We start from the raw sequence: 15,374 nt of genomic DNA, 5'->3' as shown, positions 1-15,374 counted from the left end.
GCCTCCCCCTCTCTCCCTATTTATTTCAGAACCCCATTCCCCTCCCCCATTTTGAAGAAGGGTCTAGGTCCAAAACGTCAGCCTTCCTGCTCCTCTGATGCTGCTTGGCCTGCTGTGTTCATCCAGCTCTACACCTTGTTATCACAGATTCTCCAGCATCTGCAGTTCCTACTATCTCTTATACAAAGGTGGTTTGGTCTCCACACAGTGACGTCATGTACAGTTGGAGAGGGCCAATATGTTTACAGCTTGGATCATGATGAGTTAGTCATCACAGTACAATGGTTTGTAATTGGGTTCACCACTGCTTTACAATGGTGGGGTATTGATAGAGCTTTTAAACCTGGTCACATTGCCTTGTTATCTTGTCACTGGAAGAGAGCACTGTATGTAGGAGTATAGGAAGAGTTTGATTGGCCATGATGATGTCACAATTTAAAACCTTATTGTCACTCACTGTCTAGACTAACCAGTGAATCATGGAACTGCATCTTGGTGCAGGTCCTGCAGAATGAAAGTGAAATTTATAGAGGAGATATACAAAACAAGTGGAATTTGTATTTAATGCTTTAAACTTCTATTCTTTTCCAGCTCATATCCTCATAATTCTGCTTGTTGCAATTGTGCTTTTGATAGTTATGCACCATAATCTATTTAATGCTCATGACCTTTTGAGGAAGGAGAATTCAGGTAAGTGGCAACATTTAATAAACCATGTTCCAGCTCATTCATAGTGCTAAGTTTTGTAAGCCTCAATACCATATTTGTATTTCGAGTTCTGTTTTTATTTGGAGGCTTCATCTGTTACTTTGCTCTCCTGTCTCAAAAATGGATATATGATTATGCATACAAAATGAATATTTTAAGTGAACAAATGAATCTTTGTTGCAAAAAATTTAATATTTATTTTGTGTTGCTGTCTAATTTGACAAGCATACCTATTAATAGTAGATACATTATAGAAGTGGTGTTGGCTATTCTGCAATCACATTGCATTTTTTATTCATTCATAGGATGTGGGTGTCACTGGCTAAGTTAGTATTTATCGCCCACCATTAATTACCCAGAGGGCAGTTAAGAGTCAGCCACACTGCATGAAGTCACATCCCAGCTAAGGATGGAAGTTTCCTTTCCTAAAGGACATTCGTGAACCGGATGTTTTATTTCTGACAGTCAACAATGGTTTCATTGTTATTATCAGATTATTAATTCCAGATTTTGAATTTGAATTTGAATTCAACTTCCTTCATCTGTGGGATTCAAACTCAGATCCCCAGAATATTACTTGAGTCTCTGGATTACTGATTTAGCGATGATACCACTAGGCTATCACCTCCATATGTTAATATCATGTAGGTAGGCCTTTGCCAAATACAAGTTAAATACTCGTGAGTTAATTTTAACTGCTGCAAACTGATAATAAATGCTGATTTTTATCTTGTACGTTGACAAATTGTACTAACAAAATTTGTGGTTAGCACTGCTGCCTCACAGCACCAGGGACCCGGGTTCGATTCCACCCTCGGGCAACTGTCTGTGTGGAGTTTGCACATTCTCCCAGTGTCAGCGTGGGTTTTCTCCGGGTGCTCTGGTTTCCTCCCACAGTCCAAAGATGGACAGGGTAGGTGGATTGGCCATGCTAAATTACCCATAGTGTTCAGGAGTGTGTAGATTAGGTGGGTTAGGGGGAATGGGTCCGGGTGGGATGCTCCAAGGGTCGGTGTGAACTTCTTGGGCCGAAGGGCCTGTTTCCACACTGGAGGGATTCTATCTATTCTATGAAAGAATTTATTTTGTTCATTTTTTTGCCTAGCTTCTGCAGCAAAGGGGAAAGATATGTTTGTATTCATTTGATTATAACAAATGCAGGGGACAATGGCATTGTAGTAACATCACTGAACTAATAATCCAAACACCCAGGCAAATGCTATGTATACACAAGTTCAAATACCACCATAGAAATTGGTAGAATTTGAATTTATTTAATAAATCTGGAATTTGTTGGTTAATCAATTAATAAAGCTAGTCTCAGTAATAGTGACCAATTGCCAATTGTCATAAAAACCTATTTGCCTCACTAATGTTCTTGAGGGAGGGAAATCTGCCATCCTTACATGGTCTGATCTGCATGTGAGCCCAGATCAACAGTAACATGGTTGACTTGTATTTACTCTCTGAAAAGAACTAGTAAACAATTCAAGGGCAACAATCACATTTTGTGTAAAAACAAATAAAACAAAAGTACTGTTACTTACCTGAATATTAATTGAATGATTAAATCTAGCATTTATTCATTAATAGTTATTTTATGTTTAAATCAATAGAAAATGAAAACTAATTAAAGACAGTCCTGGTACAAATTTGACGTTTTTTTAAAATAACATAACTGACTAGATTTTCATTCTGAACAGCCAGTTCTTGAAGTAATCACAATCAAGTTACTAAAACACTAGAATTATCCACTGTTCCCTTCTGTCAGCTAATTGGAGAAATTTAACACCTGCTCATTTTGTAAATAGCTTCCTTTTGTACTTCAATTTTCATATTTTAGAATCAAAGTATAGTGGAGTGTGGAGGATTGCAGAAGTGAGAACGGGTGAAGAGATTCCAATTCTAATCCCAGCTGTAGAGGAGCGACTTGGAGGCGTAATAGCAGCCATAAACAGTATATATAGTAACACCAGGTCAAATGTGATCTTTTATGTAGTTACTACAAATGATACTGTTGATCATTTAAGGTAAACTTGTGTTCCTGTTAATTCTTGCAACAAAATCAAATCTGTTTATGTTCTACTTTTTGTTTAATGTGAGATTGAAATTAAACCGTTATAATTCATTTGTATTTTGGTTTAGAGCTTGGCTTCAAAAGCAAGAACTGATGGGTATAAAGTATAAAATTCTGAGATTTGATCCTCGTGTTCTAAAAGGCAAAGTACAAGATGAGGGTGATTCAACTGAAATAAAACCAGTGAGTAGCTGCATTGCATTTGTATCTATAATTAGACATAGAATATAATTAAATATAGAATTATAAAATGAAGGAGGAGGTCTTTTTTTAATTCACTCGTGAGATGTGGACATTGCTGGCTGGCCAGCATTTCATTACCCGTCTCTAGTTGCCCTTGAGAAAGTGATGGTAAGCTGGTACCTTGAATCTCTGCAGTCCACATGCTGTAGGTTGACCCACAATACTCTTGGGGAGGGAATTCCAGGATTTTGACCCAGCAATAACAAAGGAACAGCAATATATTTCCCACTCAGGATAGTGGGGAGCTTGGAGGGAAACTTGCAGGTGGTGACGTTCCGATGTATCTGCTGTCCATGTTCTTCGAGATAGAATTGGTTGTGGGTTTGTAAGGTGCTGTCTAAGGATCTTTGGTGAATTTCTTCAGTGCATCTTGTAGATAGTACACACTGCTGCTACTGAGTGTCAGTGGTGGAGGGAGTGAACACTTGTGGGTGTGGGCTGCTTTGTCCTGGATGGTGTCAAGCTTCTTGAGTGTTGTTGGAGCTGCTGGTGAGTGGGGTGTGTTCCATCATACTCCTGACTTGTGCCTTGTAGATGGTGGACAGACTTTGGGGAGTCAGGAGGTGCATTGCTGGCCACAGAATTCCGAACTTCTGACCTGCTCTTGTAGCCACTGTGACACGAATCCAGTTGAGTTTCTGGTTGCTGGTAACCCAAAGGATGTAGATTATGGGGAATTCAGTGATGGTAACACCATTGAATGTCAAGGAGCAGTGATTAAATTGTCTCTTATTGGAGATGGTCATTGCCTGACATTTCTATGGCACAATGTTACTTGCCACTTGTCCAGATCTTGTTGCATTTGAATGTGGACTGCTTCAGTATCTGAGGAGTCACAAATAGTGCCAAACACAGTGCAATCGTCAGCGAACGTTCCCACTTCTGACCTTATGATGGAGGAAAGGTCATTAATGAAGTAGCTGAAGATGTTTGGGCCTAGAACACTCCTGTGAGAAACTCCTCCAGAGATGTTATGGAGCTGAAGTGACTGATCTCCAACAACTACACCATCTTCCTATGTGCCAGGTATGACTCCAACCAGCAGAGAATTCGCTCCCCCCCTCCCCCCAACCCCCCAGATACCCATGGATTCCAGTTTTACTAGGGTTACTTGATCATAAAATAGAATCCCTAGAGTGAAACAGGCCATTTGGCCCATCAAGTCCATACCGACCTTCCGAAGAGCAGCCCACCCTGTCAGAGTCATGTGTGCAGCTTTTGTTACATATGCTTGCCCCTCAGTCTGGTCATGACATAGTCAATTATTTGACAATACATAGAACAGGGGTGCATCCAAGATGCTTTGAAGCAATAGGGGAGGCTGAAATCTGTGCAGAATTTTCCCAGCCCCTGAACAACATGGGCAGTGGCAATTCAGTTGGGAACATAAGGCAAGGTTAGTAATAAAGCCACAAGAGTAAGCTATTCAGCCCCTCGAGGCTGTTCCATCATTCAACAAGATCATGCCTGATCTACGGCCTAAGTCTGTATATCTGCCTTTGGTCTATATCCCTTAATACCTTTGCTTAATAAAAAATGTATCTCTCTCATATTTTAAGTTTACAGCTGAGCCATCATCCACTGCCATTTGTGGAAGAGTGTACCAAGCAGCAGGTGTGTACTTACTGGAAGCTTTAGTTGTGAACCTGCACAAAAGTGCCACAGGCATGCGAACCAGGTTGTAGCTCGAGTTTGTTGACTCCATATAGTTATGAGTCTTCAAGTGATATCTACAGCATAACTAGCGCCCTACTTCATATTTCCTCACCTGAGTTTTTCCTCTCTTACACCTCGTGGGCATGATGAATGTAGTCAGTGCAAGTTTAAGATTACAATAGTAATCAAGATTAGAATGTACCTAAACTTGATGGGAAATTAATTGTAAAAGAAAACATTTCATCTTGTTAGTATTTAGTAAACTTAGATCATTTTACTAACTGAAGTAGAATCGAATATTAAAGCCCATATCTTGATCAGTTATCTATCATTTATTTGCCAGCTGACTTTTGCAAGGTTTTATCTACCCACTTTGATTTCTGGCACAGAGAAAGCCATTTACCTGGATGATGATGTGATTGTGCAAGGTAAGCTTTTGCTTTGTTTCTATTGTACACATGTGAACATACCTTAAAAAATGTTCATAAACAGATCATTATGTTTGAGGAATTATGTTTGCAATGATTTAGTGAAATGGCTAATACCATGCACTGGATTTCTAATGACAATTTTTCAAAATGTTTTAATTTTCATCCATTACGTTTCCGTATTTTAGGCAGCTGAATTATAGCAGCTGCATTTCCATCAATGTATGGTGGTAGTTTGCAGAAGTAATTTTTTTTCATATAATGTCTTTTCATAGTCATAACATAAACTAAAACATCTAAATTTGCTTGTTTATAGATGAAACAGCATTCCAAAATTAATTTATTACTTGGAACACTTTGAGACATTTCAACCTAATAGAACACTATATAAATGTGAGCTGTACTTACTTTTCTCTTACACTTGGTACATTAGGAGATATCCGTGAGCTTTATGACACTGAACTGAAGGCAGGTCATGCTGCAGCATTTTCTGAAGATTGCGATTCTGTATCTTCAAAGGTGTTGGTTAGAGGCGCAGGAAGTCAGGTATTTAATGTACAGTGTAGAATTTGCTGTTTGGAAAATTGATATTCTGAATCATATGTGATGCATTAAATATGACTGAAATCTATTAAGAACTATGTTTCATTGTTTTGATTTAATTTTAAGACACAGGTAGTGAAGGTCAGACGTTCTCAATGATATATATGGAATAAGGAACATGATCATTCAATCCAGTATATTGGTACCATCCTAATATTTGAGCCATTATAATGTATTTTTTTTCCTTTCCCCACTCAATATAATCAACAATTATCCTACAACTTGGAATAAGGGATAGGTTCATTACAAGTGTGCATATGAGGTTCCTTGAATAGGTTAGAATTTATTGCATTGCTAAGCCATGTATGCAGGTTTCTAGATATTGCAGATAGCAAGGATTTTAGGGGTAGTTTGGGAAAATGCCATTTAAGTGGATCAGCTGGCACCGATGCAAGGGATGCTGAAAACATCCAGGATATCGGTGAGTGCCGGCTTGATCTGAGAACAGTGCATGGCAATGCAGGGTAGAAATTGACCATTGGGGCGTCATATGTAGTTAAGAAATGAATTTGGTATGAAAATGTGAGAGAATCAGCTAGCCCTCACTACAACAAAAAAACTTGACACAGCTCAGAGTTAGCCAAAAAAATCATTAGATTCGGCTCAGTATAGTTTATGCAGCTCATTACAATGTGTGCGTGGTGTTCTTGCCCATTTGTGCAAAGTAACGTTCAGCGAACAGCAAATGATAAATCCCCAGGTAATTTGTTCCAGTGGTATTGGTTGAGACATATTTATTGAGGCATAAATGATAACAAAATGAAGATAAACTGAACCTGGGAACAAGAATAGACCATTCACAAATTAACCCTGTTCTGCTATGCATTGAAATGGCTGATCTGCGACCTAATTCCAAAGACCAGCCTTTATCCCATATTATTTTATATCTTTGGCAAACACACCTCTGTCACTTTTAATTTTAGAATGAATATCCTGATTAGCATCAGAACACTTTGAAACTATTTTTGTCTGCCACTTTGTTTCTCAATCACTGAATTACAATTCAAACTAAGGTTAGGTTACTAAAATAGTACTGTTAAAGGAAAATCAAATACCTCATTAACTGTATTCTCATATTTTCTAGAACACATATTTGGGATTCCTTGATTATAAAAAAGAAACCATTAGGAAACTTGGTATGAAGGCAAGCACGTGCTCCTTTAATCCCGGTGTTTTTGTAGCTAATCTCACAGAGTGGAGGCAGCAGAACATTACAGAGCAGCTTGAAAGGTGGATGGAAATCAATGTAGCGTAAGTTAATGCAGGTTACCTGCTTGCATTAGGCATTTTGCATGAGGCGAACAGTAATTAGCCTGTCAAAATAGCCACCTGTCTATGTGACATTGGTTACTGGCAGCGGATGTTTCCCCAAGCCAGAATGTGTCTGCACCTGTGTGATTGATGTCGCTACATAGCATATGTAATTACATTACTGTTTGTGCATGCATTGATGGCCGTACTGAAGCTGGATTTATATATGTCTGGGGGAGCCAGGGACTGAAAATGCAAGATGGGGAACAAAGGCCAGTAAAGTAGCACCTACTATTAAATAGTGCAGGCAGGCAGCTCCTTATGGTTGGTGAGAAATAGCAATTCCATTCTGAATTTGGTGCTGACAGCTCCAAGGGCTTTCCCTTGCCAAGCACTCCGCAGCAAAAACCCTGGAATGTAGAAATTTATAGAATTGTGCCAATTAACTCAATTTGAAACTTGCTGCCAATATCTTATTCAAGACATCTCGGATTTATTTTTTAAACAAGAAAAAATGTAAATTCAATATTTACTAGCTTAGAAATGTTATTCATAGAATCCCTATGTGGGAACAAGCCATTCAGCCCATCGATTCCACACTGTTCCTCGGTAGAGCATCCCACCGAGACCCATCCCCTACACTATCCCTGCATTTCCTACCTTAGACACTATGGGCAATTTAGCATAGCCAATCCACCTAACCTACACATCTTTGGAATGTGGGAGGAAACTGGAGCACCTGGAGGAAACACACACAGACAGGGAAGAATGTGCAGACTCCACAGACAGTCACCCAAGGCTGGAATAGAACCTGGATCCCTGGTGCTGAGAGCCACTGTGCCATCCTTGTAGAGTTGTATAGGAAAAACTGTTGAATTTGTTTAAGAGTATCTCAGCTAAATATTTGTTTCCACTTCTTCCATCTCAAAAGGCAACCTGGAGTTGATAGATACATATCTCATACTCTTTACAGGGAGAACTTGTATGGTGGTGCTCTGGCTGGCAGCGTTACAACACCACCCATGCTCTTGGTATTCTATAAACAATACTCTTCCATTGATCCATTGTGGCACGTGAGGCATCTTGGTAAGTTTTTAGCTTTAGTGAGTAAATAAACAGTCTAATGTACCTAAAATTATTATCATACATGCTAAAATGGCAGCATTCTATGGTGCAGTAATTTGTGCTGTAATCAGAGCGTCACAATATTGCAACCCAGCAAAGATTGCAAAGAAAGCCTGATGATCTGTAAGTAAAATAATCTGTGGTTGATTTATTTTCTTTTTTTGTTAAACAAAGCTGGGGTTAGTCCCAGTTCGGGCATCATAGCTGAGCACCCCTGTATGATCCAATCATTGTGTTTGTTATGTATGAAATAAACCATGTCCAAGGGAAACCATTTGTAAATGTTGTTCGGAAATAATTAATTTTATCTTCATTTTTAACGTGATAAAGTAGGCTCGTGCAGCAAGAATCTTGTAACTGACAACAGAGGCTGAAAAACTAAATTTGCATTCTGACAGCCTTTTTGACTCTTTGGTTAATATCCACTAATTTTTAAAGATTTCTGTACACATCTCTAGATCCTTTTTTGGTTCTTCATAGTTCCCAGCACCTCACAATTTAGAAAATACTGATATATCATGGGTCCAAATTGAATATTCTTGCACTTTCCACACATTGAGCTTAAGTCACTTAATCTATTTTCCTTTCCGCTGCACCCACAATACTTATTGCACTTCCAAAGGCTAATGCTGTGAACAAAATTTGTTCATCTAATTCATTCATAAATATGTATTGACTGGAAAACTGAGACTCAGCGCAGATCCCAAGGGACATGCTAGTCACATCTTGACAGTTCCATACACATTTCCTTTATCCCTACTCTATATTTCACCCAAACAAGAACAAACCAATGTCAAAATATTTCCAATTCCACATGCTTCCATTTTTCCTAATCCTCTTAAGTTCTTCAAAGAGCTTCTAAAACTGTCATGTATTTGTTCAAAATGGTTGTGACAGTTTATGGTGTTCAGACTTTGACATTATATGGATTGCTCTTTGAGTTAGCACAAGAAAGTACAATTTATATTTAATGATAAAACAATAACATGCGCCACACTGGAAGAGGAAAGACAAGAAATAGAGAGTAAATCCCTGTATTATGCAATTTATTAAGTATGAAGGTAACATTCAACTCTTGGAAGTTGGCAGCATTTGTGAGGTTGATATGTGGACTTTGAAGCTAAGCTTGGAATCAAATAGGATGAATGGTCTGTTTCAACTCAAGACAGCAGCTAGAAATGGTGACATCTAGTGATCAGTGGCAAAGATAGTGTTTTGTAGTCCTTAACTGGAGAAACTGCAGATCATCCAAGTCTCTATGTTAGACAGCAAGACAGTGGACAGGTGCGAGTTTCATCTGCATGCATGAGTAACTTAAAACTTTCCATGATGTTTCTAAGGAACAACCTATAAATGATGAAGAGATAGTAAGAACTGCCAATGCTGGAGTCTGAGATAACAGTGTGGAGCTGGAGGAACACAGCAGTTCAGGCAGCATCAGAGGAACAGGAAAGCTGACGTTTCGAGTCGGGACCTTTCTTCAGAAATGGGGGAGGGGAAGGGAGCTCTGAAATAAATAGAGTGGGGGGTGCGGTGATAGCAGGTAGACAGTGGAGCGGAGAGATGGGAGAGAAGACGGACAGGTCGATGAGGTGGGGATGAAGCTAGTAAAGGTGAGTGTAGGTAGGCAGTGGTGGGGGTTGGTCAGTGAGGTGGGAGGAGCGGATAGGTGGGAGAGAAGACGGACAGGTCAATGAGGCCTCCTACAGTGTCACAACGATGCCACCTGGAAACTGGAGGAACAGCACCTCATATTGCACCTTGGAAGCCTACAACTCAATGGTCTCAATGTGGACTTTACTAGCTTCAAATTTCCCCACCCCCAACATCGTCCCAAGACCAGCCTCCCCCTCTCATCCTTGCCTCATTGACCTGTCCGTCTTCTCTCCCACCTCGCTGCTCCACTGTCTACCTGTTATTACTGCCCCCTCCTCTCTATTTATTTCAGAGCCCCCTTCCCCTACCCCCATTTCTGAAGAAGGGTCCAGACCCGAAACGTCAGCTTTCCTGCTCCTCTGATGCTGCCTGGCCTGCCGTGTTCTTCCAGCTCCACATTGTGTTATCTATAAATGATGAATACTATCCAACAGATTATCTGGTAAATATTGTTTGCTCGCTCCCAAATTTACATTAGCAAAGTTTGGGAAAGAAGTCAGTAACAGATAGAATGCACATATGGAATGTTTCACCGCTGTCTTGCAAGTATCCTATACTCTCCTTTTTCATTCAATCTCGCCATTGTGAATTAATTTCATTTAGACGTATTTTATTGGACCTAAATATTCAGTTATTTCAACTTTCTTGCAATGTATTTTACACTGCAGTAAATTGTTTATTGTATCAATTTTTTAACTACTAAAGTGGACCTCCAAAATGTAACCGTACTTGAAGTGTAAATTTGACTGCATTTTCCTACTACTAAAGTGCGCTTACTTAATATCCAGACCAAGCATGTATTGACAAGAGACTTGGGGAATGATTCGGTGATATTCTTGATTGAAGTGTAGTGAAATCTTAGAGTGAGAGATTTTTGGGAAAAAAAATTATAATGAATGCAAGCTAACTTTTAAATAAAAAATCTATATAAGGATCAGCAGAAAAATGTACTTCTCTTTACAATGAGCTGAGATGTTTTAACTTTTTTTAATTATTGGAACAAAATTATTATTTTGAGCTTGATTGTAGGAATTCTTTTACATTTCAGAAATCAAAGTTATAATATCTAAATATATCATTCTGTTCTACAGGGTCTAATGCTGGTACCAGATATTCATCGCATTTTATTAAAGCTGCCAAGTTGCTTCATTGGAATGGACGTTTCAAACCTTGGGGGCGTACCTCTTCATACAGTGATATTTGGGACAAGTGGTATATTCCAGACCCCACTGGAAAATTCCACCCAGTACGTAGACATGCAGAGGATGAGGAAGCTCATTAGCAGATAACGATAAATGTGACTTCTAAATCATTAACTTAGTTTGTACAAACTACCACCACTCAGGAATTTGTGATTCAATTCATTCTAAGTGTGCATTCAGATTGTTTCATTTTTTAGGCTGTCTTTTTTTACATGCACAACAAACAAGACCATAGATTTTTCTTGCTGTGGAGAAAATGGAGGACTTTGTCATTCCTGATTCTAGTAAAATAAGGTGTTCAAATCCTGTGTAAGCCTGGATGAAATAAGGACTTCAAGTTAAATGTTTTAACCCAGGTAAGACCACATGTATTATTAAATATTTTAATATTCATCATAAAACTAATTTTCATTGTCTCAACTGAATTACTTTGTTAAAAAATTAACAAAATATCTTGAATGTTACCATCAAAATGACATTTTTCTCCTTATTGGAAAACAGAAGTTGGGAGAGAAGCTATTAATGACAATCATTTCAATTCCAGTTTTTGGTACAGATTTTACATTGTATTAGAAATTTGCATTCTTGCAGTTGTGTATTTCCAAAATAACTGCAACATCCGTGAAACATTTCTAGTTATAAAGTAAATGAAAACTTGTATTAATACCCCATGTCATATTAAGTATTTGATTGCATTAAAGTTTGCACATTAAGACACTTAAACAGAAACAAATGTGAATTTGGTCATTGGTCTTGAAGTATTTGACACAAGCATTAATATTACTGAAAAAAAGACATTTTATGAAGCTTTTGACTTTTACATATCTGGTATTTCTTGCAAATTGACCTAAGAGAAAACAACATTTATCTTGTACAAGAAGTGGTAGATGTGTTGCCACAGAAAATGTAACAGTGAACTGCCAATCATCATTAACTGTTTAAATTCTGAAGCAGGCAAAGGTATAGTCCTAAAGAATGAACTCGTTATTCTGTTAAATTGAAGGTGTGTACATACCTTTGTCAGCAAAGAACAGGACCCTGTGTCTTAATACATGCAGCTTTCTTTACATTGCAAACCCAATATAATCCTAATTTTTTTGTTTCTGAAGAAGGGTTCTGACCCAAAATATCAACTTTCCTTCTCCTCTAATCCTGCCTGGCTGGCTGTGTTCCTCCAGTTCCACACCTGTTATCTCCGACTCCGGCATCTGCAGTTCTTGCTCGCTCTGATAATCCTAAATTGGTTGTCAGCGTAATTCTTTGCACACTCAATTATTTAACAAATGCTGTTCAGTCACATTGTATTTTGCAAATGCAAGTTGATTGAATTGGGACTTAAAGTTTATATATCTAATATCACATTACTGATTTGTGTAATAGCAGAGAGTATTATGACTCACAAGGAGCTACATATTGAATTACCTATGCGTTTCTAAATTGTTATGAGTCAGCTCCTCAAGTTAAGCAAGGTCCCTGTTGATGAGTTGGTGTTTCAAGGGGTTTTTAAAGATAGAAATTCATATTTTGCCCCTAAAATGTAATGAATTGAGCAGTTTCTTGGGAATTCAGCAGCTCTATCCCAACAGCTGAGATCTTGATTTGGTCAGTTTTGTCTTGCTCCTAATTCCACTACAGTTTTCACTCAGATATTAAATTGCACAAGCTGTAAGTATACAGATGCAAAATACTCCAGATATAGAAATCTGAAAAGAAAAAAAAATGCTGGAAATGCTCAGTTGGGCAGGCAGCATATGTGGAGAGAAAGAATTAACATTAAGTCAGTGACCTTTTCTAACAAAGATTACAGACTTAAAAAGCACAGTTTGCTCATAGCATTTAGAACAATGCTTTGTAAGGGAATTAAACTAGGCATTCAAGTCTTGCAGCTTTAACGTACCTCTGTTTAATCTCAGGTACCATTGGTTGAACCCTTTGTCCCTCAGTTCGTACATTTGCATGTAACTACTGAACTAAACAAAAATTAACAGTTACATGTTAAGTACCCAGATATGCAAGAATTCGCTACTGAAAAATGTTACAGATTAGCAGTTATCAGATGGTAGAGACCTATTTAAAAATCTGTTACAAATCTATTACATACCATTACTGGTCAGTTGACTCAAGACTATGTGCCAAAACTAAGGTGGCTGCCAGAGATTGTGCATGGAGCTGGATGACATAGTTTACCTGTGCCAGGAGTCTTTTGTGCCAGGAAACAGAAATAAATAAAAAGTTGTCATAGTCTTACCAGGCTATAGGGTTCGTCCTTTGTTAGACAGTCATTCATGGTAACCGCAGCCAGTGCAGGAATTGAACCTAGTGGTGTCACTCTGCATCACCAACCAACCCCCAATACAAAAAATGCAACATAAACATCCCAACCAAAAAGCTTTTCCTTAAATCCATGATGTCTCTGTAAACAGACCTGAACCTGCAAGAAACTTATCCTTATCCTGTAGCTATTAACATGTCAAATACTTGCTTTTTATATCTAGTAGATTCAGTGACATGGTAACACTTGACAGATAAAGGCCACTTTTATACCTTCAATCTTAACACATAGCAGCTGTCTGAGGGACGCTCTTGTAGGATGGTTATAGATGTCAGAAATGTATGAGGATGATGTTACTGAAGACATTTCTCGTTATAGAACGCACTCATTCAAATTGGATTACTATAGCGTCCATTGTAATAGGACTGTAGTTAAAACCTCCAGGCTGTCTGAGTTTCTGCATGTGTATGTCAGTTGCTGGGCTCAAATGGTTTGTGGAGGGGACGAAAATACAAGGAAGTCAAACACATTTATTGCAGCAGAGGATGTAATGTGAAGAACCTACACTCTAGACCACAGAATCGAAAGTCTGAGAAGTCTACCAATAGGCCAATATGGATTTTTGCATGCTTTTGTCATACTTCCCATTTCAGCTATAGACCTGTCAATTACTGTCCAATTTGTCATATTTTGTTTATTTTTTTCACTGTGCTACAATGAGCTGTTGATATATCAACTTATTTATCAGGCCTAAATTCTTTATAACGGTTAACTAGTTTTCTTTCCACAAATGCTGCCTAAGTATTTAGAACATACTATCCCAGTTGTAAGTGTATTTGATGTAGAAATTGAGATACACAGCACATTTGATATCAAGGTAAGATAAATGTCAAAAGCCCTTTAATTTGACTTAGTCAAAATCTCAAAATTAGGATAAACTTTACTTTTGCTATTTGTGAGTAAATGTTTCAAAATACCAATTATCCAAAAGTCAAAGGTACTTCATCCAGAACAAAGCAATATACAAACTGATAGGGGATGTAATGTGCCATTTTTGATATTGCCATGCCCAGTAAAGACTGTCCTACTCATCCATTTAACCAGTGACACTCTGTTCACGTCGAAGTTTCTGTTGAAAAGTTCATGTTGAAATCTTATTTAAAATTGACACTGAACTGCAAAGAATCAGGAAACCTTTGGTTTAAAGAATCAATCTCAGGTTTCTACAAAGTTATTATCAAATTAAGTGGCTGGGGGCCTCTGTCAAACAGACATACCAAGACAAACAGCTGTGGGATTCATGTCTGTAATTCATCCAAAACACGTCAGTACACCTCCAGACATCTAGGTCTGGCAACATCTGCACAGAGAAAATGAAATTAACATTCTGAATCCAGTGAACTTCATCAGAATGAAGGTAGATGGGGAAAATGTGGAATATATGTTGATAATGGGGTGGGATTGCAGGAAGAGAAGAGAGTAGATTGAGAAGGTGCCCAGACAGAAAAAGGACAGGTAAACAGATTGCTTATGATAAGCTGGGATAACAATATTAGCTTGGTGGAATACTAATGAGAAGTGTAAATGTTTCAAAATGGGTGGCTATGCTATGAACAGCCCATATAAAACAGGACCTAGGGTATGGATGAAGAAAACAAATAAGGAAAAGGGTGTTTATTCTGAAATTGTTAAACTGAGTCCTGAAGGCCGTAAGATGCCAAGGCAGAAGGTGATGTTCCTCCAGCTTGTGTTGAGCCTCACTGGAACACTGTAACAGGCCTAAGACTGAAATGTTGATATGGGAACAGTGGTCTATTAAAGTGACAGGCAACTGGAAGCTAAGGATCTCTTTTAAAGACGGTATAGGTGTTCAGCAAAGTAGTCACCTTGCCTGCGTTTAATCTCCCCAGTGTAGAGGACACCACATTATGAGCAACTATAGCAGACTTGGTTGAATGAAGTGCCGGTAAGTTACTGTTTCACCTGAAAAGGTATGTCTGGGGTCTTCAAGAGAGGGAGGAAATAACTTGTCAGTCAAGTGTTCCTCTTTAGTGGGCGTACACTGACTGCTCTAACAATAAACACAAACCCTGTTTGATTTGCCCTGTCGGTAACACTATAACATACAAGGCATTCACCAAGTGTAATCTTTT

At 38.4% G+C, this 15,374-nt stretch overlaps 1 protein-coding gene across 7 annotated transcripts in view; it reads left to right on the top strand.

Moving 5' to 3' along the window:
- Positions 1-11,354, top strand: part of glt8d1 (glycosyltransferase 8 domain containing 1) — a 28,648-nt gene extending 17,294 nt beyond the window's left edge. For 4 of the 7 annotated variants that reach the window (XM_048606369.1, XM_020519464.2, XM_048606370.1 and 1 more), the window contains 8 exons: positions 592-690; positions 2,552-2,738; positions 2,854-2,968; positions 5,028-5,112; positions 5,546-5,658; positions 6,800-6,966; positions 7,940-8,052; positions 10,839-11,354. In XM_048606369.1, coding sequence (XP_048462326.1) covers positions 592-690; positions 2,552-2,738; positions 2,854-2,968; positions 5,028-5,112; positions 5,546-5,658; positions 6,800-6,966; positions 7,940-8,052; positions 10,839-11,029 — 1,070 coding nt within the window. In that variant the 3' untranslated portion in view covers positions 11,030-11,354. The remainder of the gene's footprint in view (positions 1-591; positions 691-2,551; positions 2,739-2,853; positions 2,969-5,027; positions 5,113-5,545; positions 5,659-6,799; positions 6,967-7,939; positions 8,053-10,838) is intronic. The other 3 variants (XM_048606371.1, XM_048606367.1, XM_020519465.2) reach the window with 2 other exon arrangements.
- The last annotated feature ends 4,020 nt before the right edge of the window (positions 11,355-15,374 follow it).

The sequence above is a fragment of the Rhincodon typus genome, chromosome 16 (assembly GCF_021869965.1).
Source record: "Rhincodon typus isolate 14 chromosome 16, sRhiTyp1.1, whole genome shotgun sequence".
NCBI lineage: Eukaryota > Metazoa > Chordata > Chondrichthyes > Orectolobiformes > Rhincodontidae > Rhincodon > Rhincodon typus.
The sequence above is the reverse complement of the archived record's forward strand: the minus strand, read 5'-3'. Positions and strand labels throughout refer to the sequence as shown.